Raw genomic sequence first — 27,933 nt, 5'->3', positions numbered from 1 at the left:
CTAGTAAGCTCCTGTTATGGGTCTCAAGCATGAATGTACCCCAAGATTTCTATTGGAACTGGACATGTGTTAATGCAATTAGGTGCTTCTTTCACCCGCTGCAAAACAATGCAATTTCATACGTTTTCACCAGCTGCAAAACATCATAAAAATACCATTAGGTACTTCCGTAAACACAAAAATAGAAACAATGCAAGACATGGCTTGTCTCTGATCCTCTGTTTTCTTTTTTCATTGGTTGCATTTTGATCCTAAATGTCAATCAATAAGTCTATTATTAGGAATTAGCAAAGTTGATTATCTATTCTACATAATTTCTAATCTGATGTTTGCATTTCCTAATTGTAGCATTTTTTTCTCAGACCAAGGCAAATGAAATCGACTAAAGAAAGAAATAGCATTTACCAATTACCACTAACCATGGCACTAATGTTTCACCTTAGATCATATGTTTGTTCTCTAATACACATGTGGGAAACCTTCTAAACAACAACCTATTAATGGTAGTTGTTCTTTGTATTGTGGAATACATCGCATGTTTTATAAATTGGGTCAGATGTATAATCCTGGTACTAATTGGTCTCTTCTGCTGCTTATCAGAGATGGGGGGAAGCAGCCACTGTCGCTCTGCCTCACCGGAGTACGAGTTGGATACTTTTGAGTTCTTCAGTATCATACTTGGGACTTCAGTATCAGCCACGAGGCAGGTATATAAAACGAGAGATCTCCCCTTCACCCATCTCATTATGATAACTCTGTTGTTTGCTACATCACTCCTTGTCCCAAATTGCAGAGGCTGCCTGACACTTTTATGAACATGCTGGGTGAAGATCCGCCACATAATGTGAAGCTCCGACAGGCCGGCAGCGGGGTTCGTAGGCTGTGGGACGTGGAGTTGGTGATCGAGGAGGGCCACATGTACCTGTGCCGTGGCTGGGAGAAGTTCTACAGTGCCTACGACCTACGGACCGGGTACTTTCTTCTCTTCAGGTACGACGATGACGCCACACTGCTCATCGTGAAGGTTTTCAACACGACTATGTGTCGCATGCGCTACACTGACGACGAAGATGCCAGTGCGTTCTGCCTCTTCTTATTCCTCTACATTTGGCTTTGTCTCACATCGATTGTTAACGGCCATTGTTGCATTTGGACAGGCAATGGGAGCAGCAGCAGCGACACTGGCTACAGCCAAAGCAGCAGCGATTATGGTTGTAGCAAAAGCAACAGCAATTCTGGCTTTAGCGAAAGCAGCAGCGATTCTGGCAGCAGCAAAGACAGCAAGAAGGATGATCCGGACTGGAGTGGGGGAGAAGAGGAGCAGAGTGGGCCGCTGCAGGATGACGATGGGCATCAGGCTGAGGATGACCTAGCGCTGGTGGTGGCTGACCAGGGCAAGAGATGGTGGTGGCTGACCATGGGCAAGAGATGGTGGTGGCTGACCATGGGCAAGAGATGGTGGTGGCTGACCATGGGCAAGAGATGGTGGTGGCTGAGGATGACCTAGCGATGGTCGTGCCCGTCCTGCCTGAAGGTGGCCTCGCGATGGTGGTGGTGCCTGACAATGACCACGCACCGGTGGTGGCGCCGGCGATCCCACAGCTGGGCGACATGACCACGCCAATTGTGGTAGAAGACTACATCCCACAGCTGCCTCCACCGCCTCGCCGCTCTTGGCGCATCAGGCTGAGGAAGGAGAAGGAGAAGAACAATGAGAACTGAACTATGTGAAACTTTTGTAATATGGTGTTGGATGGATAACGATGTTGGATGAACAATGTGAAACTTTTGTAATATGTAATGATGGAACTATGTGTTGGCTATGTATGTATATATGATGAAACTTGTGTGTTGGATATGATTGTTATATGGATGCTTGTTGTATATATATGTGTTGGATATCTCATATGTGAAATAGTGACCTGAGATTAAGAAAAAAACGATTTTTTTAAATTAAAAAAATGCTACTAATGGCGCACTTCCATCTGGTGCGCCATTAGTATACCAGTTACTAATGGCGCACCTGTGGGATACTAATGGCGCACCCGTGGTGCGCCATTACTAAAATATTCTAGTGGCGTGGTGCTAGTGGCGCACCAGTAGTGCGCCATTAGTAGGCAAAACTGGTGCGCCACTAGTAAGCCTTTTTCTAGTAGTGATCAACCCATTCGCAGCCAATGGCCTTTATGCCAGGCGGCGGGTCAACCAAGTCCCAGACTTGATTCTTATCTATGGACTTTAACTCGGATCTCATGGCCTCTAGCCATGCCTCAGAATCTGGGCTCACCATCGCTTCCTCATATGTGGCCGACTCGTCGCTTTCTAGCAACAATACATCACACACTTTGCGCAATCTTTCCGCCCTCCGCGGTTCCGGTGCCGCTTCCACTACGGGTTCCCTGACTGACTCTAGTATGATCTCATCACTAGTCGAGCTGTCACGCCCAATATGTGATCCTATCCGAGAGGAACTCGAAAGTCCCACCAAGGACAGAGCCGCATATTGGAAACGCTTTTGCAAGGTGGATATCATTACATCGTACCATTACATAATAGCTGGGGATACATACAAGGCATACAAATGCCACAAGAATACATCAATACATAGCAAACATCATACAGAAGAACGACATCCCACTACGGATGAAGATAAACGAAAATCAAGAACGACATCCACCCTGCTAGCCCAGGCTGCCGACCAGGAACCTATCCCCAGAACGAAGGAGAAGTAGAAGAAGAACTCCAAAACAAGTAAACATCGCTCTCACATCGGATTATCGCATTATCTGTACCTGCAACTATTGTTGTAGTAATATGTGAGACACGAGAACTCAGCAATCCCATTACCATGGGTATCAAGACTAGAAAAGCTTAATGGGTATGGAATGGATAAGTGGTGAGGTTGCAGCAGCACTAAGCATTGTATGGTGGCTAACATACGAGTGCAAGAATAAGATGAGAAACTACGCAAACGGTCGCAAACTAGCAATGATCAAGAAGTGATCCTGAACTACTTACGTTCAAACATAACCCACCGTGTCCTCTTCTCGACTCGCTCGAAAAGAGACAGTCACGGTTACGCACGCGATTGGTGTATTTTAATTCGGATCTGGTGTCAAGTTCTCTAAAACCAGATATTAAAAATTCCCATTTGCCACATAACCGCGGGCACGGCTTTCGAAAGTTTAAACTCTGCAGGGGTGTCCCAACTTAGCCCATGACAAGCTCACGATCCGCGGAGACAATCCTCCATCTCGGAACACCCGATCAAACTAGGGATTCCAGTGCACAAGACATTTCGACAATGGTAAAACAAGTCCAGCAAGACGTCCCGACGTGCCGACACCCTAATAGTAGCCGCGCGTATCTCGTCTCAGGCCACGATCGGATGGGTCAAGCTACGAGTAAAACCAGCCCTCGAGTTTCCCCAAGGTGGACCCGCAGGCTGCCCATTTGGGACCAACACCATCAGCGCTGGCCCCCCTGTATTATGTTGAAAAACAAACCTCGGGTAGCGCTAACTCCCTATCCGTCAAATTTATTATCATGTTTAGTTATTATGTTGAGCAAATGGTAAAACCAATGTTGGGCTTTGCTGGAAGAGTTTTATTCAAAGCGAATTGTCAAGAGGGACCCATAAACACTCACCGTGTTAGGGACACAAAATCAAGGAACATAACACCGGTATGACAGAAACTAACGCAGCAAGAGTGGAACAAAACACCAAGCAAAAGGCTAAGCCTTCCACCCTTTACCAAGTATATAGATGCATTAATTGAATAAGAGATATTGTGATATTCCAAGGTGGCCATGTCCCAACATGGAATAACCTACAACTGCACTTGCAACTAACAACGCTATAAGAGTGGCTGAGTAAAGCGGTAACATAGCCAAACAACGGTTTGCTAGGATGGTGTAAAAGGTTAGAGGCTATCATGGCAATTTGGGAGGCTTGATAAACAAGTGGTATGCAGCGCGACGTAGCGATAGCATCGAGACAACTAGCAAAGCAAAGATAGTAGTGAGATCCAAGGTGACGGTCATCTTGCCTGAAATCCCGCTAGGAAGAAGAACGAGTCCATGAAGAAGATGAACGGGCGTAGATGAACCAAGCGTAGTCGAACGAATCCTCACGATCGCAACGAAACAAGAACAATCGAGAAGAAGCACAACCGGAAAATCCCCATATGTGAATTTCGAATTTGGTACTGATCTGATTAAAGCATTATGTTAAAAAATTAAACAACAAGTTAAAGTGCACCATGTTAATCTATGCATTTTTCCACACCATTTACATATAAAGTTTATTTAATTCGGAGCTACGGTTAAATAGTTATGAAATAAACCATTTTAGCAATGCCATATATGCAAATTAATGCAAACAACAATTTTAAATATTTTTAACACGGATGAAAGTTGCACATTATGAAATAACATGAAAATCTGAGCAAGATGCATATATGACAGGTTTTATTTGGATGCATGGTTATTTGGTTATTGACAATTCAAAATGATGACATTGATGTGAATATGCAGAAAATGAATAAATGCTAAATAACATGGGACAGGAAAAAAACATACACGGTCCGGATTAAAAGTGTTGTGCAAGCCCAGAAGCAGATCTGGCCCGAAGGGGACGTGGGTGTGCAAAATAACAGTAAAACAGAGAAAAAAATGATGGCGGCTGGGACTTGATCCCACGACCTCCTGGATAGAGGAGCAGAGTGCTGACCAGTGCGCCGATGCTGCTTATTTGTTGCCAAACAAGGGCGTGGCAGCAGAAGTTGAACGAAAGCAAAGGCCACGCCTTCTTCATGGATCACAGAGGAACAGGGTGACGACGCCGACGAGCAAGACGACGACCGTCGCGACCACAGGCCGACGGCGGGGGTGCAGAAGTAGGTGGAGGTGTGGTGCGCGGCGTGCGGAGTGAGGCGGAAGCAGAGACCTCGAGCTCAAGCGTTTCCTTGGCTCGGGACCATGGCGAGGTACGGCGGAGGCACTGGGTGGCCATGGCGTGGCATGCAGGCGAGCTGCGGTGCGTGTGCGTGGCACGGGGGTTTGCGTGTGTGGATGCGAGCAAGTTTGGGTGTGCAGCTAGCGGCGGAGCAACAGCGGGAGTGCGCGCGAGGGGGGTCTGCCCGGGGACGAGCTCATGCTCGCCTCGGTTGTTTTGGCAGTTGGGGTTGGCCAGGCCCTAGTGCTCGTGTTCGAGCGCGGGTGGGCGCGCCGGACTACACCAGACGCGATCTGGGCGTGGCATTGCGTGTGTGCATAAGAAACAGAGTAAGCATAGCAACCTCGCCGGTGATCAAAGTGACGGTGGAGGAACTATCGGGCATGCAAGCAACCGGCGACAGAAGATGCAATCAACAGGAAAAGGTACGGGGAAGCACGGCTGCTCGTGTAGAGGGGCTCGGAGGAGTCGATCGAGCTCGGGGACGAGGGGACGCGATGAAGCTGACCGGCGACGAGCACCTGCCATAGATGAAGAAGATGAAGACGACGACGAGGAACTTGACGTTCCTCTGAACCGTGAAGAAGATGAAGCTGAGGAAGAGGACGTCGAGGAACTTGGCGTCTCCGGCCTTGGAACGCAGCGGAAACGGGGTCGTGGAGGAAGAAGGGGCCAGCGTTGGAGCTCCTACGCCGGAAGAGAGCTCCGGCTCGCCTCATCTATGGCGATCGGGAGCGAGGCAACAGAGCGCTTGGGTGCCCTTTGTTGGCGCCGCCTCCTCGCCGCAGCGCCCTTCTTCTTCTTCCTCATAACTTTCTCTTATCTCTTTCATGGTTTGTCTCACACAACACATGAACGCACACATACCAGAGGAACAAACACGTACACACTTCACCAAGGAAGAAGGATCACAATGGCTTTGCCAAAGACATTTCCCTGGTGGCACACCGTGGCTACATGTTTCCCTCGGCCCTCACCATCTTTCATTCACGTACTCAACTTAAGTAGGCATTACAAGAGTATCTCCACTACCAATTAATTCTAAACTCACGCCACGCCCACCATGCACAACTAGTCTAGTAACTAACTAATGCATGGGCTAACTCTACGACCATTTCTCACGGCCACTAACCAACTCCACGACTTGACCAATCTTGCATGCACTAACAAACTGAAGTCTAACTCAAACTACGTACACAACGCACACCTACAGACTCGGCACGGCCACGAACCGATGCCCAGTTCCACTAGCACGCACACTCGTCACGGCGCTGCGTCCCGCACGTCCCGCACGCACTCGACGCACCCGATCGCACCAGTGCGTCCCGCATGTCCGGCACGCACCTGACGCGCCCGACGAGCCCGACTGCACCAGACGCCGTGGCTTATTCCAACACACACCCCCTAAGCCACGGCCTCGCCGTCGCCGAAGTAGCTCATGTCGATGCCGTCGCCACGACCGTGACCCAGCCCATGGACCCGACGTGGCGCACCGACGCCGGTCGCACCGCCACGGACCCGACCTGGCGCACTGACGCCGGTCGCACCGTGCTCCGTCACGTCTCCGGCGATACACACTGAGCTCCTTCTCCACCGGCGACACACGCCCGGCGTTCCGCCGACATACGTCGTCGATGCCCTCACGCTCAGACGCGAGCCTTCTCGGATGCCGCTTCATGGCGTCGCACCGCGCCACAACGGCCTCCGCCGACGCGCCACATCTCCATGCGACGCACCACTGCGCCTCCACGGTCGTCGCGCCGAGCCACCGCGGCCTCTGCGCCATCACGCAGGTCCTCCACGACCTCCTCGCCTCCGCGTTCGCCATTGCTCGTCGCGCGCACGGCATCACACTGCATCACCGCGGACTCGCCGAGCACCGCAGCCGATGCCTCCATGTCCGCCGCACTCGCTGCGGACTCACCGCGCGCCACCTCCGCGTCCGCCATGACAGCCGCAGCGCCGCGCACGTCCATAGACCGACACACGGCCCGGAGCTTCGCGCAGCCGCCGGCGAACGCCGTCACCACCGGCACGCCTCCGGCACGGCGAACCCCGCCCAAGACAACCAAGCTCATGATACCAATTGTTGGCGCCGCCTCCTCACCGCAGCGCCCTTCTTCTTCTTCCTCATAACTCTCTCTTATCTCTTTCATGGTTTGTCTCACACAACACATGAACGCACACATACCAGAGGAACACACACGTACACACTTCACCAAGGAAGAAGGATCACAATGGCTTTGCCAAAGACACTTTCCTGGTGGCACACCGTGGCTACATGTTTCCCTCGGCCCTCACCATCTTTCATTCACATACTCAACTTAAGTAGGCATTACAAGAGTATCTCCACTACCAACTAAACCTAAACTCACACCACGCCCACCATGCACAACTAGTCTAGTAACTAACTAATGCATGGGCTAACTCTACGGCCATTTCTCACGGCCACTAACCAACTCCACGACTTGACCAATCTTGCATGCACTAACAAACTGGAGTCTAACTCAAACTACGTACACAACGCACACCTAAAGACTCGGCACGGCCACGAACCGATGCCCAGTTCCAGCAGCACGCACACTCGTCACGGCGCTGCGTCCCGCACGTCCCGCGCGCACCCGATGCACCCGACCGCACCAGTGCGTCCCGCACGTCCCGCGCGCACCTGACGCGCCCGACGAGCCTGACTGCACCAGACGCCGTGGCTTATTCCAACACCCTTACTTGCGCGGCGGCGACGGAGAAGAGGGGAAGGGGGGAGACTAGAACCCTAGGCGCTGCTTTGCCTCTTATAGGGGCGAGGCACGGCTCGGCTAGCTGCCCTCGTGGCCATGTGCGCTCGGCCTGGATGTTTTTACTGTGAGGAGAGGAGGAAACGAGAGGAAGGAGAAAGGTGAGGAAGAGAGAGACCGCCAGGTGCGGTCGCCATGGTTGAAACGTGGAATTTCACCACGGGAAGGCCAGGTGGCTGCAGCGCTGGGTTGCTGGGCCGGATGGAAGGAGAGGCCCAGCGAGTAGCTGAGGTAAGGGGCCTTTTCCTCTCTTGTAATTTTTCTGTTTATACTAGCACAAATGCATGTGCGTTGCAACGGGAGAAAAACAGCGGGTGCTGATGTTAAAAATGATATACCGATTAAGAATGATTGTGCACATAATTGATTGAAGGAGAGAACTTAGTGGGACATATCCTATGCATCTGGGAGAGTTCGTGTATCCATGCATCTATCTTCTCCCGGCCTTCTGATCACAATCTCACACGCAACGTCAAAATGTGAATAATTTGCATTTAGCTGCTCGCCTTGCCACTTAAGTCACCGTGTCTTTGCGATGACCTCCTTTGAGAAATATAACCACGGCTTCATCTCTCGTTCTGAGGAGGCGGGAGGTGAATTATGTCTGACGGACCTTCAGAAGAGGCTCTTGCAAGCAACAAAATTCAGGTTTCGCAAGCATGCACGCTCGACTACCCATGACAAAAGTATGATCGCAAGCACATGTGGTCTGATTAGTATGTACGCGAGTCCTTTTGAAGTTCTAGGTCCTCGTCGCCGGCTGGTGTACAACAGCCGCCGTCGGGGCTGGGACGCCATGCAGGCCGCTCCTATGTTGTATTATGTGGTTGACGACGGCCAGCACAGGCTGAACTGCCGCGTCCTACATCCCACTGTTGTTCGTCATCTACATGTTTATATCCCTCCGTCCAATCGGTCTCCATTCCTGTTCTAACTCAGGAAGTAACCCTAAGCCCATAACCAATGCACAACCGATTTAATCGGATGTGTCTTTCTTCCATTGGCTTATAATCTCAAGAGTGGTTGCTTATTGCCCAACTTGTTGATTTGTCAGGCATAGCTAAAGTATATAAATTGATAAAATACATTGTAAGAGAGCAATGTGGGACTATTTTTAATTTATAAACGAACATGAAATGGTTAATTTGCTATATTGCCTCCCATGAGCTTTGTCGTAACCATATTTTGTCGTCCAACTTTCTTGGGCCGGATCTAGTTGGAGAAGCCCAGCCCTATATCCAGGTAGAGCCGATAGCAGAGCCGTAGAGCAGTGGCGTGTAACCCTAAAAAAAGTAGTGGCATGTACACACGGAGCTACCGAGAGCCACAAGCTGGAAGCAAGTGAGCCGAGCGCAGGTGGGCGGACGCAACGATGATGGTGGTGGCAACTACGAGCCCCGACGGGCTAGAGGCGCTGCAGGTGCGCGAGGTCGAGGATCTCTCGGCGCCGGGGGAGGGCAAGCTGCTTGTCGGGGTGGCCGCTGCCGGCGTCAATCGCGGCGACACGGTCCAGCGGCAGGGCCGGTACTCGCCGCCGGTCGGCGCCTCCCCCTACCCGAGGCTTGAGTGCTCCGGCACCATCGTCGCGCTCGGGGCCAACACCCCCCGCGCTGGGCCGTCGGTATCAGGTGCCAAGCGTGCCCCCATGGTGAATTTGCTGATGGCCGCAGCTGCTCTGAACCTCACTTTTTTTGCATATGCTGTTGCATTTGCAGGTGTACGCGCTGCTTACCGGCGGCGGGTATGCAGAGAAGGTTGTGGTTCTGGCAGGGCAACTACTACCGACGACAGAGGAGGGTCGCTGACTAATAGCCGCCAGCTTGCCTGAGGTGGCCAGCACCGTCTGGTCCACCGTCTTCATGCCAGTCACCTCTCCCCCGGTGAATCCTTCCTTGTAAGAAAATCTCTCTTGCTAATTTTTTCTCCATGTGATGAATGCAAACGGCTAGCAATTCACCGCACTTGCTTCTTCCTTGGACTAGGACTGGCTATAAATCTCTTACACTGAGCACCTAAGTTGGAATCTCGTATATCTTTTGTTAGAACAACATGCCTCGACTAACCGAGAAATAGCGAAGTAAATGATGCTTACTCAAATGGAGTGTGAACTATGTTACCACAGTTGCTCATATGCAAAATGAGGTGAAACGTCCTAGACTCCTGGCTATATTTATTCCTGATGATTGGGTATCTCCAATGTATGCAGATCCATGGTGGATCTAGTGGAATCAGTACATTCACTATACAGAATGCAAAGCACCTTGGAAATGTACACATGAGACATCATTCTTTGTAAGTAATAGTAGCAGCAAAAATTTGCTAGTTCTAAATTTGAAGGTTGCAAATGTATACATTCAGATACACCGATCGACGTGTTAACGTTGCAGAGACAACATCTCTGCTGCTCTAGGAGACACTTTTGAGTGTCTGCACCAACCTTTAGGAATTGCAGTCAGGCTAAAGAAGAGCTAAATAACAAACCACGAAGTAAGTATAATAAGCACAGACATTTTTTATACATTTTACCTTCACACATCAACACAAAATTGATGTATACTATGGTTGTTATGTAGCCATGGCCATCATACAAAACCACGATGCAAAAAAATTTGAGGTTCGTCATTTATATTCCAAGATATGAGAATAAAAAGACCAATTTACACAAAAGTTCACTGAGATAAATTTATAAAATTAGCTGAGAACTGCTACAGTCTGTCTGCTAGTTCACTTTTCATAAATTTCCCCCTGATTCAGTCGCTGACGAGCGATTTTATAACAGAAAACTAAATTTACAAACTTCATGCATGTAAAAAATAATACACCATAAGGCTTTTCTGTTCATTAGGTTCACATCACAAGAAAACAGAACTGAACATATACTAAAACTTAAACTAAAGAGTAGTTTAACTACCAAACTGTACTGCTAAGTTTCATTTTGTTCCAAATAGTGTGCCAATTCACATGGACTAAGCTTATATGTGGTACTTCCAACCCACAAACTAAACAGATTTCTTACTTCAGATCGCACTTTTTTGTAAGAACCCTAACCAATGCTGCTTTGGTTTTACAACTTTCTTTACTTCTAACATCCAAATCAAACTGTTGTTTAACACATGTTTGCTGTACAGATGCACCCTGTAGCGACCAGACCTCAAACAGTCTGATCTCTGTGCATAAGTGTCATCCCTGGATCGGTAATGATGACACGCACAGTACTTGAAGGATTTATAACAGAGTAGCAATCACACACTTATTACATCGAATGTCTCAAAGAGAACTTATTAAAATAAATATGGCTTAAGGCCATCTAATACGGTAACAGCGGAAGGCTTGGAAGATAAAGTGAGTCCATCAACTCCAACGACATCACTGAGTGAAAGACCACGACCTAAGGCTCCTTACTCGTCGTCTGAAAAGTCTGCAACATGATACGTTGCAGCCCAAAAACGGGTCAGCACATGGAATATGCTGGCAATGTAACACAGGAGAGTAATGAACAGAATAATGCTATCACTATATGCATATGTGGCTGGTGGAGGCTATATGGTTAATATGTTTTGCGAAAAGCCAATTTTTCCCTACAACAAAGGAATAAATTTTATTTAACTATCATGGTGGTTGTTAAACATTGAGAATGGTAAACCCCATCTCAATGCCAATTAAAAATAATAAATAACCCAATCAACTTTTTATAATTAAAAGTGATGAGATCCACATGATAATCCAAGAACCAGATACTCAAGATGTCCATAACCGGGGACACGGCTAACCATGATTAGTTTGTACACTCTGCAGAGGTTTGCACACTTTTCCCCACAAGACTCGATCGCCTCCGTTGGATTTCTCGCACTTCATGGTGTTTGGCAAACGGATGACCGAGAATCAGTCTTTCAGAAGCGTTAGCACCTTACGATGGGTAGACAGTACCACCTACATCCTCTACATCTGCTAGTCTACCACTGTAAGAGGTCACACAACTTAATCAACTATGCCAGAGCCCATAATGGCTTGTGGCTGCACACGGAAGTTTCTAGCATGAATAATCTCATGATCCCTTTGAGCCTGGGTGGCAGTCCATAGGAGCATTACACGGTACCCCGGGATTTCCAAAAAATACAGGCAATCACTGGATACCCAGGTGCCTCAATCCACCCAGATGTGTATTAAAGTTGCCACCTTAAGTTAACCATTAATTAACAATACTCACATCTGTCATGAATACACTCAAACCCAATCCACGTCTACGAGCATAGCATAGCAATATAAGCAACGTAGAAGTAACTTCCAAAGGTTTGATAATAAACAGGTGAATAGGTACTACCTCATCTACTTCCCAAAACCCACAATTTAATTAGATCCTAACCATCCAATTGTTTGAGGATTCATCTAATGCAATAAAACTGGGTATGAAAAAGGTATGATCAAAGTGTTACTTGCCTTGCTGATGATCCGCGCAACCTAGAGACTCATAGTAGCACGCTTCGCACTCCGGGTACTCTATCGCAAACAAACAAGCATACAATAAGCAATCAAACAAGGGCACGGGTAAAACTCAAATAAGAGATCAAACCAGAAAGTTCAACTTAAGAACTCCGGTTTGCAAAAAGAATCAAATCAAATGAAGCAACAAAACTCAAACGGCGAAAGAAACAAGCTTCGTTTACTAATCTGGACTAAAATCAAATTTTACAGTAGCAAAATCTTTTTTAAGTTGGATAAACAGAAAGAGGGTTTCGAGACGAAACTCTAGGCGCTTGAATCGCCTGATTCTGATAAACGAGCGAAAAGATAAACTAAAACAAAAATTGGATCAGAAATCGCGATCGAAAATAATCGCGGAAAATCCGAGAAAAAGAAAAACTGACGAACAGGCTAACAAACGAACGTTCGCTGTCTGTGGCTAAACGGTGAAAACCGTTCGTTAAAACGAACGTACGAATGGGCGTTCGCTAAATAACTAAACCGAAAAAAATAAACCGATCTAAAAAAAATAAACCGCGGTTCTTAAAAAAACCGACAGTTTTCTAACAAAAACCGAGGCGGCGGCGGCTACCTCCGGCGGATCCAGCGAGACGGCGGCAGCGGCGGCTCCGGTGCGGCAGCGCGGGCGGCAGCGGGTGGCGGCGCGGGGTGGCGGCGCGGCGGCGTCCGGTGGCGGCGGCGGCGGGGTGCGGGGCTGGGCTAGGGTTTGGCGGCTCGGGCCCCTCGCCTCTTAAAGGGCCTGCCGGGTCGGTGTCCCAGGCGGACACGGCCCGGTAGGTCGGTAGCTTTTAAAAACAATCCGCTTGGAAAAACGAATAAAAGAAATACTAAACGGACTCCAAAAATCCCGAAATAAAATTTACCCTTCCCCTAAAAATAAGCCGGACAAGGTGAACATTTATTTGGGCCTAAAAAGCAATTTTGAAAAACGCATATTTTTCCTAATTCAAATAAAATAGCGATAAAAATCCGAATAAAAATCTTATTTGATTTTAATATTAAATCTTCGATATTTATTTATTCTGAGGAATTCATTTTATCCCTCTCTTTTATTTTCATAAAAGAAATATTCGAGAGAAAAATAATTAAAAATCAAACGATCCTCTTTTCAAAATTCGAGAAAAACTCGAATATGAAAATAATGAAATCCCCAACTCTCTCCATGGGTCCTTGAGTTGCTTAGAATTTCTAGGATCAAACCAAAAAGCAACAAAAAATATGATATGCAATGATGATCTAATGTATAACATTCCAAATTGAAAATTTGGATGTTACAAACCTACCCCCCTTAAGATGAATCTCGCCCTCGAGATTCGGGTTGGCTAGAAAATAGGTGTGGGTGATCTTTCTGTAGGTCTTCCTCTCGTTCCCAAGTGGCTTCATCCTCGGTATGGTGACTTCACTGAACTTTGCAAAACTTGATTACTTTACTGCGTGTAACTCGGCTAGCAAACTCGAGTATCTTGACTGGTTTCTCTTCGTAGGTCAAATCACTATCCAACTGTATCGCTTCCAGCGGCACTGTATCTCTCAGAGGAATATCAGCCATCTCTGCGTGGCACTTCTTCAACTGAGAAATATGAAACACATCGTGAACTCCTGACAATCCTTCGGGCAATTCCAACTTGTAAGCAACTTCTCCCATACGTTCCAAGACTTTGTATGGTCCCACAAAACGTGGCGCTAACTTTTCCTTAACTCCAAAGCGCTTCACTCCTCGAAGTGGGGATACACGAAGATACACTCTGTCTCCAACTTCGTAAACTGTCTCCTTGCATTTAGAATCTGCATAACTCTTCTGCCTGGACTGGGCTACCTTGAGTCTATCACGAATCAGCTTAACCTTCTCTTCAGACTCTTTAATCAAATCTGGTCCAAATAACTGTCGGTCTCCAACTTCGTCCCATAACAACGGTGTTCTGCACCTCCTTCCGTACAGTGCTTCGAAAGGGGCCATCTTCAAACTGGCTTGATAACTGTTGTTATAAGAGAACTCCGCATACGGAAAATTATCGTCCCAACTAGATCCATAATCTAGTGCACAAGCTCTCAACATGTCCTCCAGAATATGATTGACTCTCTTAGTCTGCCCATCTGTCTGCGGGTGAAAAGTTGTACTGAACTCTAGCCTGGTTCCCAAAGTTTCATGCAACTGATTCCAAAACTTTGAAGTAAACTGGGTTCCTCTATCTGATACAATGGTCCTCGGAACTCCATGCAGACATACGATCTTGGTCATGTATATCTTTGCCAACTTAGCACTGGTGTAAGTGGTCTTCACTGGGATGAAATGAGCTACTTTCGTCAATCGATCGACTACAACCCATATCGAGTCATAGCCTGAACGCGTCCTGGGTAATCCCGTGATAAAGTCCATGCCTAGTTTATCCCACTTCCATTCGGGTATCGGCAATGGCTGTAGCAATCCTGTTGGCTTCTGATGCTCTTCCTTCACTCTCTGACATACATCACAAACTGCTACATACTCCGCAATATCCTTCTTCATTCCGATCCACCAGAAACTATCCTTCAAATCCAGATACATCTTGGTATTTCCCGGGTGAATCGAATATGGCGAATCATGGCCCTCTTGCAGAATCAACTTCCTGATCTCCTGATCATTTGGCACATATACGCGGTCCTCAAACCATATGGTATCGTGCTCATCCTCACGAAATCCTTTAGTCTTTCCTTTACTCATTCTTTCCTTTATCTTGGCAATCTCCTTGTCTGTCTTCTGAGCTTCTCTGATCTTATCCATCAAAGTAGATTCAATCTCCAATGCTGCTACATAACCTCTCGGAACTATTTCCAAACATAGCTCGCGAAGGTCTTCTGCCAACTCCTTGGGTAATTCTCGGTCATGAGTGTATTGACATGACTCTTGCGGCTTAACGCATCGGCTACTATGTTAGCCTTTCCGGGATGATAATGCAATCTCATATCATAATCCTTAATGAGTTCTAACCATCTCCTCTGCCTGATATTTAACTCCTTCTGCGTGAAGATATACTTCAAACTCTTGTGATCCGTGTATACCTCACAATGGTTTCCGATGAGAAAATGTCTCCATGTCTTCAACGCACGTACTACAGCTGCTAACTCCAAATCATGCGTAGCATAATCTAACTCATGGGGTTTAAGCTGTCGTGAGGCATACGAAACAACTCTTCCCTCCTGCATAAGTACGGCTCCAAGTCCTCGACGAGAAGCGTCGCAATACACTTCATAATCCTTGCGTTGATCTGGCAGAATCAACATTGGTGATGTAACCAAGCGTCTCTTCAACTCCTGAAAGCTGGCCTCACATTCCTCAGTCCATTTGAATTTGGTGTCCTTCTTCAACAACTCTGTCATAGGCTTCGCAATCTTTGAGAAATTTTCAATGAACCTCCGGTAGTATCCTGCGAGCCAAGAAAACTCCGGATCTCTCCAACTGACGTGGGTGACTCCCAATTTGTCACAGTGACAACCTTGGTGGGGTCTACTGCTATTCCTTCTCCGGATATAACATGTCCAAGAAATCCAACTTCCTTCAACCAAAACTCACACTTGCTGAACTTGGCATATAGCTGATGTTCTCTGAGCTTCGCAAGTACTAAACGCAAGTGCTCTTTATGCTCTTCTTCATACTTCGAGTAGACCAGAATGTCATCAATGAACACCACGACGAACTTATCCAAAATCTCCATAAACACTTTGTTCATCATGTTCATAAAATAGGCAGGTGCGTTAGTCAGGCCAACGACATAACGGTATACTCATATAGCCCATACCTTGTGGTAAAAGCTGTCTTAGGTATATCCTGCTCTCGAGTCATCAGCTGGTGGTACCCTGATCGCAGATCGATCTTGGAAAACACCTTAGCTCCTTGCAGCTGGTCAAACAAATCATTGATCATCGGCAGTGGGTACTTGTTCTTGATCGTCACCTCATTTAATCCTCGATAATCAACAACCATCCTCAACGATCCATCCTTCTTCTCACCAGAAGTACTAGAGATCCCCAAGGTGACGAACTTGGGCGGATATAACCTTTATCCAGTAACTCCTTAATCTGCTTCTTAATTTCCTCCAAATCCTTTGCGGGCATTCTGTACGGTCTCTTAGATATTGGCCCAGTGCCTGGCAAAAGCTCAATTAAAAACTCAATGTCTCTATCCGGTGGCATGCCTGGCAACTCTTCTGGAAATACATCCGGAAAATCCTTCACCACTGGTACTTCCTCCTGTACAATTCCTGATAAGGAATTTACTTGGGTCCTATACGGCACATGCCGGGACACATACTTGATCCTTCTTCCTTCTGGGGTGGTGAGTAAGATCGTCTTACTGGCGCAATCAATGTTCCCTCCATACTTCGATAACCAATCCATGCCTAATATCACATCCAATCCTTGTGACTCCAATACTATTAGGTCTGAGGGAAACAAGTAGTTACCAATCCTTAATGGTAACTGATCACACCATAGGATAGCCATATACTCTGCTCCTGGCGAGGTTACTAACATGGGTGACCTAAGGGCTTGGGTTGGCAGTTTAAACTTATCCACGAATCCCCTTGATATGTATGAATGCGATGCACCATTATCAAAAAGTACGACTGCAGTAAATGACTTAACCAAAAACTTACCTATTACTGCATATGGCTGGGCTTCAACCTCCTCCACGTTAACGTGGTTCACTTGTCCCCTGGTGAAAGGGTTGGGCTTCTTCCCAGAGCTTCCATTCCCGTTTCCATTCTTAGCTTCAGGACACTCATTGGTGTAATGTCCGGTCTTCTGACATTTGTAGCAAGTAACGTGGCTTGGGTCTTTCTTGGCAGGTGTTGCCGGGTTGGAACGGTTCTGTCCGCTACTTCCTCCATTACCATTCCCATTCTTGGGGCCACTATGGTTGTGCGAACTTCCTCCATTATGAGTGTGGCCTCCATGGTTATGAACAAGTCCTCCCGAGTTCGGGGTGAAACAGGGTCTCTGCTGAGCTCCAGAATTGTACTTCCCTTGTCCATACTTCCTCTTGCGGTTGTCAATCTGCTGCTGCTTCCCTTCGAGCATGAGGGCTCTATCCACCAACTCCCGGTAGTTATTGAAATTTGCCACCATCAACTGCATGCTCAGCTCATCATTCAGTCCTTCCAGAAACATCTCCTTCTTAGCTGCATCCGTAGCGACGTCATCTGGGGCATAACGTGCTAGCTTACTAAAGTCATCCACATACTGGCCAACAGTGCGCCCTCCTTGCGTAAGTTGCGAAACTCACGCTTCTTCATGGCCATAGCTCCTGCTGATACATGGGCAGTGCGAAAAGCCTGCTGGAACTGGTCCCATTTCACAGTGTCGATGGGGTAAGTGACTATGAAATTCTCCCACCATGATGCTGCGGGTCCATCAAGCTGATGTGCGGCAAAACGCACTCTCTCCATTCTGTGCATCCTGCTGTAGTCAACTCCCTTTCAATCTTGCGGAGCCAATCATCTGCAACAATCGTCTCGGTGCTACTGGAAAACACCGGCGGATTCAGCCTAAGAAAATGGGCTAAGTGATCAACGGGTGGTGGTGGTGGTGGGTTGTTGTTGTTGTTCCCCTGATTCTAATTCTGGACTAGTATCTGCATCAATGCATTCTGCTGCTGGATCAACTGAGTGAGCTCCGGTGGGAAAGCAAATCCATTGTCGCGTCTTGGAGGCATCTGCTGGGTTTAGAAAAGATGAGAAAACAGAGTAGGATGAGGTCTAGGGGGAAAACACTACCCATATGCACATGAGACAAACACAAACATATCACTCAATCAATCAAACAAGGGCATACAATCGGTCTAGAACTATCGTTACAAAAGTGCTCGGATTATACTATATACATGGTGGAATACTACTACTGATATGGTGGTCTACTAGAAAAATTGATCGGTCGATGACTCCATGATATCTGCTCCAGCTTCATCAACATAGTCATCATCGCTATTGTCTGGGTCCGAGTCCATGTCGTCGATGATGATGTAGTTCTCCGGGCAAGTGGAATCGTCGTCTTCTCCTCCTAGCACGGAATCTCCCATGAAAACTCTGATTTTCTTTATCAGGTCGTCATTCTTCTCCACTAGTACGACGATTTCCTCCTCATAATCTTCGCGTGTAGCCTTGAGTTCCTCCTCCAGCTCTGTGATCCTTGTCATTGCCTTCTTCAAATCTGTCATGCCTGCGCACATCTGGTTCTCCTGGCGTCGAATGTGCTGGTTTAACTCCTGGATGAAAGCTGCAATCGATCTATCCTTCCTGGTGCTGATCATCTCCTATTGCTCATCTCGGCGCCCACAAATCTGGTAGATAGTGTCCTTGAGATCATTGTGGTAAACTTCTCCAATGTGTCCCATGGTGATGTGGGCTACCATACACTTTCCTAGACTCTAGGTTGGTGCATCAAAGAAAAACTCTCTGGGCTCAGTGACTGGTATGAATGTCCTTCCTGGAACTTGAACTTGAATCATCCAGCGCTCCTCTTCTGGTAAAGTGGCGTTGTAGGTCCCGATGAAGCTTGGTATTCCAATGTTCAGGTACCTAGTAACTTCATTCAAGTGGCGTCCAAAAGGGGTGTCTTCATCCGGTTGCATGAACTTGATCCTTGCATCCGCCATCCTAAAGAGTAAAAAATGGAGAGGAGTTAGAAATGAGAAGAGAGTAGTGATCTGGGGCTTTAGCTTAGTGGTCGTGTCCTACAGTCAGCGTGTGGTCTGATACCATCTTGTAGCGACCAGACCTCAAACAGACTGATCTCTGTGCATAAGTGTCATCCCTGGATCGGTAATGCTGACACGCACAGTACTTGAAGGATTTATAACAGAGTAGCAATCACACACTTATTACATCGAATGTCTCAAAGAGAACTTATTACAATAAATATGGCTTAAGGCCATCTAATACGATAACAGCGGATGGCTTGGAAGATAAAGTGAGTCCATCAACTCCAACGGCATCACTGAGTGAAAGACCACGACCTAAGGCTCCTTACTCGTCGTCTGAAAAGTCTGCAACATGATACGTTGCAGCCCGAAAACGGGTCAGCACATGGAATATGCTGGCAATGTAACACAAGAGAGTAATGAACAGAATAATGCTATCACTATATGCATATGTGGCTGGTGAAGGCTATATGGTTAATATGTTTTGCGAAAAGCCAATTTTTCCCTACAACAAAGGAATAAATTTTATTTAACTATCATGGTGGTTGTTAAACATTGAGAATGGTAAACCCCATCTCAATCCCAATTAAAAAAATGAATAACCCAATCAACTTTTTATAATTAAAAGTGATGAGATCCACATGATAATCCAAGAACCAGATACTCAAGATGTCCATAACCGGGGACACGGCTAACCATGATTAGTTTGTACACTCTGCAGAGGTTTGCGCATTTTTCCCCACAAGACTCGATCGCCTCCGTTGGAGTTCTCGCACTTCATGATGTTTGAGAAACGGATGACCGAGACACAGTCTTTCAGAAGCGTTAGCACCTTATGATGGGTAGACAGTACCACCTACATCCCCTACATCTGCTAGTCTACCATTGTAAGAGGTCACACAACTTAATCAACTATGCCAGAGCCCATAATAGCTTGTGGCTGCACACGGAAGTTTCTAGCATGAATAATCTCATGATCCCTTTGAGCCTGGGTGGCAGTCCATAGGAGAATCACACGGTACCCCGGGATTTCCAAAAAATACAGGCAATCACTGGATACCCTAGGTGCCTCAATCCACCCAAATGTGTATTAAAGTTGCCACCTTAAGTTAAACATTCATTAACAATACTCACATCTGTCATGAATACACTCAAACCCAATCCACGTCTACAAGCATAGCATAGCAATATAAGCAACGTAGAAGTAACTCCCAAAGGTTTGATAATAAACAGGTGAATAGGTACTACCTCATCTACTTTCCAAAACCCACAATTTAATTAGATCCTAACCATGCAATTGTTTGAGGATTGATCTAATGCAATAAAACTGGGTATGAAAGAGGTATGATCAAAGTGTTACTTGCCTTGCTGATGATCCGCGAAACCTAGAGACTCATAGTAGCACGCTTCGCACTCCGGGTACTCTATCGCAAACAAACAAGCATACAATAAGCAATCAAACAAGGGCATGGGTAAAACTCAAATAAGAGATCTAACCAGAAAGTTCAACTAAGGACTCCGGTTTGCAGAAAGAATCAAATCAAACGAAGCAACAAAACTCAAACGGCGAAAGAAACAAGCTTCTTTTACTAATCTAGACTAAAGTCAAATTTTATAGTAGCAAAATCTTGTTTAAGTTGGTTAGACAGAAAGAGGGTTTCGAGATGAAACTCTAGGCGCTTGAATCGCCTGATTCCGATAAACGAGCGAAAAGTTAAACTAAAACGAAAATCGGATCAGAAATCGCGATCGAAAAAAATCGCGGAAAATCCGAGAAAAGAAAAACTGACGAACAGGCTAACGAACGAACGTTTGCTGTCTGCGGCTAAACGGTGAAAACCGTTCGTTAAAACGAACGTACGAACGAGCGTTCGCTAAATAACTTAACCGAAAAAAAACCGATCCAAAAAAATAAACAACGGTTCTTAAAAAAAACCGACGGTTTTCCAACGAAAACCGAGGCCGCGGCGGCTACCTCCAGCGGATCTGGCGAGACGGCGGCGGCGGCTCCGGTGCAGCGGCGTCGGCGGCGGCGGGCGGCAGCGCGCAGCGCGGGGCGGCGGCGTCCGGCGGCGGCGGGGTGCGGGGCTGGGCTAGGGTTTGGCGGCTTGGGCCCCTCGCCTCTTAAAGGGCCGGCCGGGTCGGTGTCCCAGGCGGACACGGCCCAGTAGGTCGGTAACTTTTTTTAAAAATAATTCCGCTCGGAAAAACGAATGAAAGAAATAGTAAACGGACTCCAAAAATCCCGAAATAGATTTTCCCCGTCCTCTAAAAATAAGCCGGACAAGGTGAACATTTATTTTGGGCCTAAATTGCAATTTTGAAAAACGCATATTTTTCCTAATTCAAATAAAATAGCGATAAAACTCCGAATAAAAATCTTATTTGATTTTAATATTAAATCTCTGATATTTCTTTATTTTGAGGAAGTCATTTTATCCTCTCTCTTTTATTTTCATAAAAGAAATATTCGAGAGAAAAATAATTAAAATCAAACGATCCTCTTTTCAAAATTCGAGAAAAACTCGAATATGAAAATAATGAAATCCACAACTCTCTCTGTGGGTCCTTGAGTTGCCTAGAATTTCTAGGATCAAACCAAAAAGCAACAAAAAATATGATATGCAATGATGATCTAATGTATAACATTCCAAATTGAAAATTTGGGATGTTACACACCCTAAAAAAATCCTACATTTACTTTCTCTTAGAATTGCATTTTTCTGGTTGCAAAAATAGGGTGAGCAGCAACTTTCTTGTCAACATGATGGCCTCCTGAAAATAATTGAGACCCATCCATCACTTATTTATGAACTCAGTGTCTTCTATCGATGATAAGTGAGCTACTTTTTCCTTAGAGATTGCCTCCCCATTGGCACTAACTTTTATAACACAGATTCCCTTCCCAATATACTCGTAATGCATAGATAGTCCCTCCTAATCATTTTGTGTTTGTCTTTTGTCAGGATTCAGATGAAATTTCCGACATCAGAGACACGTATTTTGTTAATCAGGTGCTGAAGGTATGATCGGGAAACAAAGAAGATATGTAACTTAATAATTAGCAGTTTCATTTTGATAAACTGTGCGAAAACACTTATTTTCCAGGAATCTAGCTCAATGTAAACATGCTGAGTAGTTTTTTCACATCCAATTTGTACAATTGCAGAAAAGATCAATCCTCTCCATTCGAAGGTAGGTTATGCACATAGATTTGTTCTTACCTTGCAAGCATCGTTGGATGAAGAGAGTAGGGATGATCATGGACAAACGCAATGAGTGCTCAACGCATCTAGGCAAACGCTGCACTTCATGCCCCTGTTTCGCTGCCATCCTTATCTTGCCTCTCCTAGATCTGGCTCCCCAAAGTGTTGTCTTGCTGTCCCTCCCTGGGTTGCCTCGATCTTGCAAGAGAGGAGGATGGGAGGGCGGTGGCTAGAGTCGGCAGTGGCTAAAGGGAACGCTGGAGAAGGGCAAGCAATGGAACCGTGAAGGGCGGGTCGGCGAGGAATCCCGCACTGCGCGACGCATGGGGTGAGCAGCGAAGGAGGTTTGGGGTGGCACCCGAAAGGATTGGAAGAGGATGCGGAGGCGGCGGATGGCTGGAGAAGAAGACCGGCTGCGCGGCCGCGCATGGCGGCGGCGGCTGCACCGTACCCGTACGCGAGGAAGAGAGCCCGTGCTCATGCCTGTGTGTGGTCTTTGTTTAGCAATTCAAAATAGGACAGCGGGTAGAATAATAAACAATGCAGTGACCTTTTTGTAAGTACGAAACGTTTTTTCGATTGACCACTTAAAATACGACTGTGGGTTGAATTCTTACAAACAGAGGGGCCTTTCTGCAAAAATAACGCCGCTTTATTATTAGGATAGGAAAAGATAGGGAAAGATAAATAAACAGTCAACAATGAGGAAAGTCCAGGGGTTTTTGGTCAGGAATATGAGATATATAAATACATATCTGGAACCCTGGATTTATGCACTATTTGATAAAAGTGATTTGGCAATTTTAGAGATAGAAAAATAATTCGAGTTTGAACTAAATTCAAACTTGAGCTATTTTTGAACCCAACCAATTCATCTCCAAATGAGCTGAGACTTGACAGAAAGGTTGAAGGCAAGGTGTAGGATTTATAGAAAATAAGAGAACATTTTTTTACTGGAACAAGAAAATGCCACTTGCAATAAATGGGTGACAATTGAAAGGAAGAAGCTTGTGATGGGGTGTTGCACTTGATAATGTTCTAGATGGAAAGGGCAAGATGAAACAGCAAAGAAGATGAGGAGAAGGAGTTCACAAAGATAACAAGCACACAACAAATATGCACATGACAATGATGATCATGATGCAAATGCAACAAAATGACAAAGGCAATATCACATCATGAAGCATAGAACAAAGCAAGTGACACAACCATGGCGAACAAACAAGGATGGCACAATGCAATATAATAAAAGATGAACATGATGCAAGAAGCAAAATATGGCAATGGCATTCATCATGATCATGGCAACAACATAGGGAAAAGAAATATGCAAAACAATTATGACAATGCCACACACAATAATACTCATGCCACAAAATAGAAGGGGAAAAGCAAAGAATGATGATGATGAAGCCACTTATATTAAAGCCCACATGGAAATCACACATGACAAGGTTGGATAGGTTACAAAATAGGAAGGATCGCACTTGGGCAGTTGGGCTGTTACAACTCTCCCTCACTAATAAGAGATCTCGCCCCAAGATCTAGGGATGAAAAGCGGAAAGGAAGAGGAAGAGGTAAAACAAAGTTGCAAGAGAGAAGATGAAATAAAGTCAAGAGCACTCGGGTAGAAAAGAGGAACGGCGATTATGATGAGAATCAAAAGCTCAAGGAACAAGATAGACTCTGAAACCACTCCGGTTAGAACAAGATAGAAAAGGAATAAGAATGAAAGAATTCAGATAGCGTTCGAGTAGAAAAGGAAAGCAGAGATTGGCAAGAAAAAGGACTTCAAAAGAGGACTTGACACTCCGATAAAATGGATTAGCAAGGCAAGAACAAGGTCTTGGTGAAATGAGATGATGGGCGAAAAGAGAAACATCACAATGCCTTCGGAACGAAAGAATAGAAGCTAAAATGTTGAAAGGAAAAGAAAAGGGGAACACAAGATAACTTCCACCATAATTGGATTGAGAAGCATCCTTGCAAGGAAGGATTGAACGGAGTTATTGGAAATTCAACAACGAAAGAGTAAGCTTGTTGTGGGCTTATGGAAAACATCTCAAAATTATGAGGTGATAACCGGACACAAACGGAAATGATTGTTTGATTGAGACGAAAGAAAAGATGTGAAACGACATGTCTGAAAGACAAGGAAGAATTAGTTGCACTTCGGTATGCAAGAAGAGGGATACTTGAGCTTCAACAAGAATCTTGACGGGCTTGAAGAATGAAATAAACCCTTGACGAGAATGAGTTAAATCCTTTATGAACCATCATGAAGAACTCCGGTAAACAAAAGGATTAAGAAACAAATTTTGAAAAGAACAAGACATACCTTGCGATGATTTAAATTGAGCTACGCGACAAGACAAGCGAGAAAACTTGGAACTCCGAAAAAGAAAATATGAACAACTTAGAATCGAGAAATTATTCATCATGAACAATCTCCGAAGGAAGGAATTACTTGACCATGATGAAATAAGAATAAGAATTACGTTATGCTTATCCTCCATGAATTTTAATTGATGACGGACGGATTTGGCATGCAACTTATTCCTCTTGAAATGGATTGAGGAGAGATATAGCGCAAACTTGGGAGGTCTTCAACGAACCACCGTAAGAAATAAAAAACGAACGAAGAAAACAAAATGAATTGCCGGAAAGATTTCGAAAAAGCACAAAGATACTTGAGGGAATTAAGAGACAAGAGAGCGAAGAGATCGCGAACTGATCAAAGAATACTTGACAGATGCGCCGGTATATTTGGATAATGATAGTTGGAATGTGAGGACGAAGAATTCTTCTGGAGTAATGGACTTCGGTGAACCGAAACGGAAAACTACTCCTAAAATACTCCGGATGGGTAAGAAAATAGTCGCAAGATTGGAAACAATTTGAGAGGATAACATCAAACTAGCGCCAGAATCTTTGAGAGAACGGACAAGATTTAGAGAAACTCTTCTTCGATCTTCAAATGCTGAGGATGACGACGAGAACCACCAAAATTATTGAGACACTCCGGAACAATTAAGAATAGAAAGGTTGAGTGAAAAAAATGAAAAGAATTTTGAAAGTGATCATGGAATAAGCATATGACTGATGAAATTCATTCTTACGTCAAACTTGGAAATAATTAGAGAATAACTGCAGAAAAAATTAGAAGAGCAGGTAAGATCCTGGGGATAAACCTGTCGGTTAGGGCCCACTGAAAAGAAGCACCGTTGAAAATGATTCAAGAAGAGAGATGATACAGCAGAGAAATTGAAAGACTTGAATGAGGTGACAACCTTGAATTAATTAGAACACAAACACGAATCTTCTGAGATGTCCTTAGCACTCCGAAATGATGAAATGGCGAGAGGTGAACGAGCAAGAGGATACATTTGAGCCGAGGGAAAGAATATGATCAACACTGGATACTTGAATTGAATCCACTGGAGAAGAGAACGAGAGAGAGAGAGAGAGAGAGAGAGAGAGAGAGAGAGAGAGAGAGAATGACGAACTAGAATCCACCGGTTGAAACAATTAAGGAAAGAATGAAGAGGCTTCACATGAACAAAATGATACTCGATTAGAACTCCGGGAAGAAAAAGGGTGGGTGGGTGGGGAAAATAAAGTAAACTTGGGACGGAAGGAATGGACACCGTTTGAGAAGAACTGAGGATTGAACTTGAAAAGGATCGAACTCCGTTGGGGAAACTGAGAATCGATGTTGCAAAAATTGAAGAGGATGGAATAACTCGAAGAGAAGTGCACCAGTTGAACAGAGGATAGACAACGAACGAAATCACCTGATGGGAAGAGTAGAAGAATCAAAACACCTACGTCAAGATTCCTCACCAGAGCGACGAAGGGATTGAGGAGTAAAAAGAATTCCTACTCTCTGATATAACTAGACTCAGAAATCCGTTTTCTTCTAGACTCGACAACGGCCAACTACGATCAATCAAGGGGGCTCCTATGGTCGTTCGAGGCTATGATACCAACTTGTCACGCCCAATATGTGATCCTATCCGAGAGGAACTCGAAGGTCCCACCAAGGATAGAGCCGCATATTGAAAACACTTTTGCAAGGTGGATATCATTACATCGTACCATTACATAATAGCTGGGGATACATACGAGGCATACAAATGTGATACGTCTCCGTCGTATCTACTTTTCCAAACACTTTTGCCCTTGTTTGGACTCTAACTTGCATGATTTGAATGGAACTAACCCGGACTGGCGCTGTTTTCAGCAGAATTGCCATGGTGTTATTTTTGTGCAGAAACAAAAGTTCTCGTAATGACCTGAAACTTCACAGAGATTATTTTTGGAAATAATAAAAAATACTGACGAAAGAATTAAGGCCAGGGGGCCCACACCCTATCCACGAGGGTGGGAGGCGCGCCTACCCCCCTGGGCGCGCCCCCTGCCTCGTGGGCCCCCTGGTGCCCCACCGACCTCAACTCCAACTCTATATATTCGTGTTCGGGGAGGAAAAAATAAGATAGAAAGATTCATCGCGTTTTACGATATGGAGCCGCCGCCAAGCCCTAATCTCTCTCGGGCGGGCTGATCTGGAGTCCGTTCAGGGTTCCGGAGAGGGGAATCCGTCGTCGTCGTCATCATCAACCATCCTCCATCACCAATTTCATGATGATCACCGCCGTGCGTGAGTAATTCCATCGTAGGCTTGCTGGCGGTGATGGGTTGGATGAGATTTATCATGTAATCAAGTTAGTTTTCTTACGGTTTGATCCCTAGTATCCACTATGTTCTGAGATTGATGTTGCTATGACTTTGCTATGCTTAATGCTTGTCACTAGGGCCCGAGTGCCATGATTTCAGATCTGAACCTATTATGTTTTCATGAATATATGTGAGTTTTTGATCCTATCTTGCAATTCTATAGTCATCTACTATGTGTTATGATCCGGCAACCCCGAAGTGACAATAATCGGGACCACTCCCGGTGATGACCATAGTTTAAGGAGTTCATGTATTCACTATGTGCTAATGCTTTGGTCCGGTACTCTATTAAAAGGAGGCTTTAATATCCCTTAGTTTCCAATAGGACCCAGCTGCCACGGGAGGGTAGGACAAAAGATGTCATGCAAGTTCTTTCCCATGAGCACGTATGACTATATTCGGAATACATGCCTACATTACATTGATGAATTGGAGCTAGTTCTGTGTCACCCTATGTTATAACTGTTGCATGAATAATCGAATCCAGCATAATTCTCCATCACCGATCCAATGCCTATGAGCTTTTCACATATTGTTCTTCGCTTATTTATTTTTCCGTTGCTACTATTACAATCACTACAAAACTGCTACCGTTACTTCTGCCACTGTTACCGTTACTATCATACTACTTTGCTACTAAATACTTTGCTGAGATACTAAGTTATCCAGGTGTGGTTGAATTGACAACTCAACTGCTAATACTTGAGAATATTCTTTGGCTCCCCTTGTGTCGAATCAATAAATTTGGGTTGAATAGTCTACCCTCGAAAACTGTTGTGATCCCCTATACTTGTGGGTTATCAAGACTATTTTCTGGCGCCGTTGCCGGGGAGCATAGCTCTATTCTTTGAGTCACTTGGCATTTATATCTGCTGGTCACTATGAGGAACTTGAAAGACGAGAAAACCAAAATTTATCCCTCAACTACGAGGGGAGGTAAGGAACTGCCATCTAGCTCTGCACTTGATTCATCTTCTGTTTTGAGTAAGCTTGCGACACCTAAACTTGCTTCTGCTATTAATTCTGATATGTCGCATGTTATTGATGATGCCACTTCTGCTATGCATGATACTTATGATGAAA

The 27,933-nt window shown here is 45.5% G+C and overlaps 2 protein-coding genes and 1 long non-coding RNA gene across 16 annotated transcripts; 2 read left to right on the top strand and 1 right to left on the bottom strand.

Moving 5' to 3' along the window:
- Window positions 1–224: 224 nt before the first annotated feature.
- Window positions 225–1,912, top strand: LOC141027981 (uncharacterized). The gene is made up of 3 exons (XM_073505707.1): window positions 225–707; window positions 794–1,076; window positions 1,158–1,912. Exons 1-3 carry the CDS (start codon window positions 501–503, stop codon window positions 1,505–1,507), a joined length of 840 nt encoding a protein of 279 aa, XP_073361808.1. The 5' UTR covers window positions 225–500; the 3' UTR covers window positions 1,508–1,912.
- Window positions 1,913–9,016: 7,104 nt separating this feature from the next.
- LOC109759844 (uncharacterized) lies at window positions 9,017–24,050 on the top strand. Of its 14 annotated transcripts, XR_012188597.1 has the most exons (5): window positions 9,020–9,380; window positions 9,468–9,646; window positions 9,959–10,044; window positions 21,874–21,930; window positions 22,016–24,050. XR_012188597.1 is itself a non-coding variant. In XM_040396598.3 (2 exons), exons 1-2 carry the CDS (start codon window positions 9,125–9,127, stop codon window positions 9,578–9,580), a joined length of 369 nt encoding a protein of 122 aa, XP_040252532.1. In that variant the 5' UTR covers window positions 9,034–9,124; the 3' UTR covers window positions 9,581–9,942. The 14 variants fall into 14 exon arrangements, 1 of the variants encoding a protein (XP_040252532.1); XR_012188591.1 differs by having other exon boundaries at window positions 9,019–9,646; window positions 22,077–24,050; XR_005763596.3 differs by having other exon boundaries at window positions 21,874–24,050.
- Window positions 19,028–22,287, bottom strand: LOC141026444 (uncharacterized). Its single transcript, XR_012188599.1, has 3 exons — window positions 22,132–22,287; window positions 20,272–20,331; window positions 19,028–19,252 (listed from the first exon to the last, which is right to left on the bottom strand). It is a non-coding gene; the product is annotated as an uncharacterized lncRNA (long non-coding RNA).
- Window positions 24,051–27,933: the final 3,883 nt, after the last annotated feature.

Source organism: Aegilops tauschii, chromosome 7 (genome assembly GCF_002575655.3).
Source record: "Aegilops tauschii subsp. strangulata cultivar AL8/78 chromosome 7, Aet v6.0, whole genome shotgun sequence".
Classification (NCBI taxonomy): Eukaryota; Viridiplantae; Streptophyta; class Magnoliopsida; order Poales; family Poaceae; genus Aegilops; species Aegilops tauschii.
Note: the sequence above shows the minus strand (reverse complement) of the source record. Positions and strands in the feature narration are given on the sequence as shown.

What these genes read in the sequence shown, in the direction of transcription:
- LOC141027981 (XM_073505707.1), top strand. Translation starts at nt 501, where the DNA reads ATGGTAGTTGTTCTTTGTATTGTGGAATACATCGCATGTTTTATAAAT. An exon ending in CAGTATCAGCCACGAGGCAG is followed by an intron (nt 708 to 793) that starts GTATATAAAACG and finishes CCCAAATTGCAG; the next exon opens with AGGCTGCCTGACACTTTTAT. An exon ending in CACTGACGACGAAGATGCCA is followed by an intron (nt 1,077 to 1,157) that starts GTGCGTTCTGCC and finishes GCATTTGGACAG; the next exon opens with GCAATGGGAGCAGCAGCAGC.
- LOC109759844 (XM_040396598.3), top strand. Translation starts at nt 9,125, where the DNA reads ATGATGGTGGTGGCAACTACGAGCCCCGACGGGCTAGAGGCGCTGCAG. An exon ending in CGCTGGGCCGTCGGTATCAG is followed by an intron (nt 9,381 to 9,467) that starts GTGCCAAGCGTG and finishes TTGCATTTGCAG; the next exon opens with GTGTACGCGCTGCTTACCGG.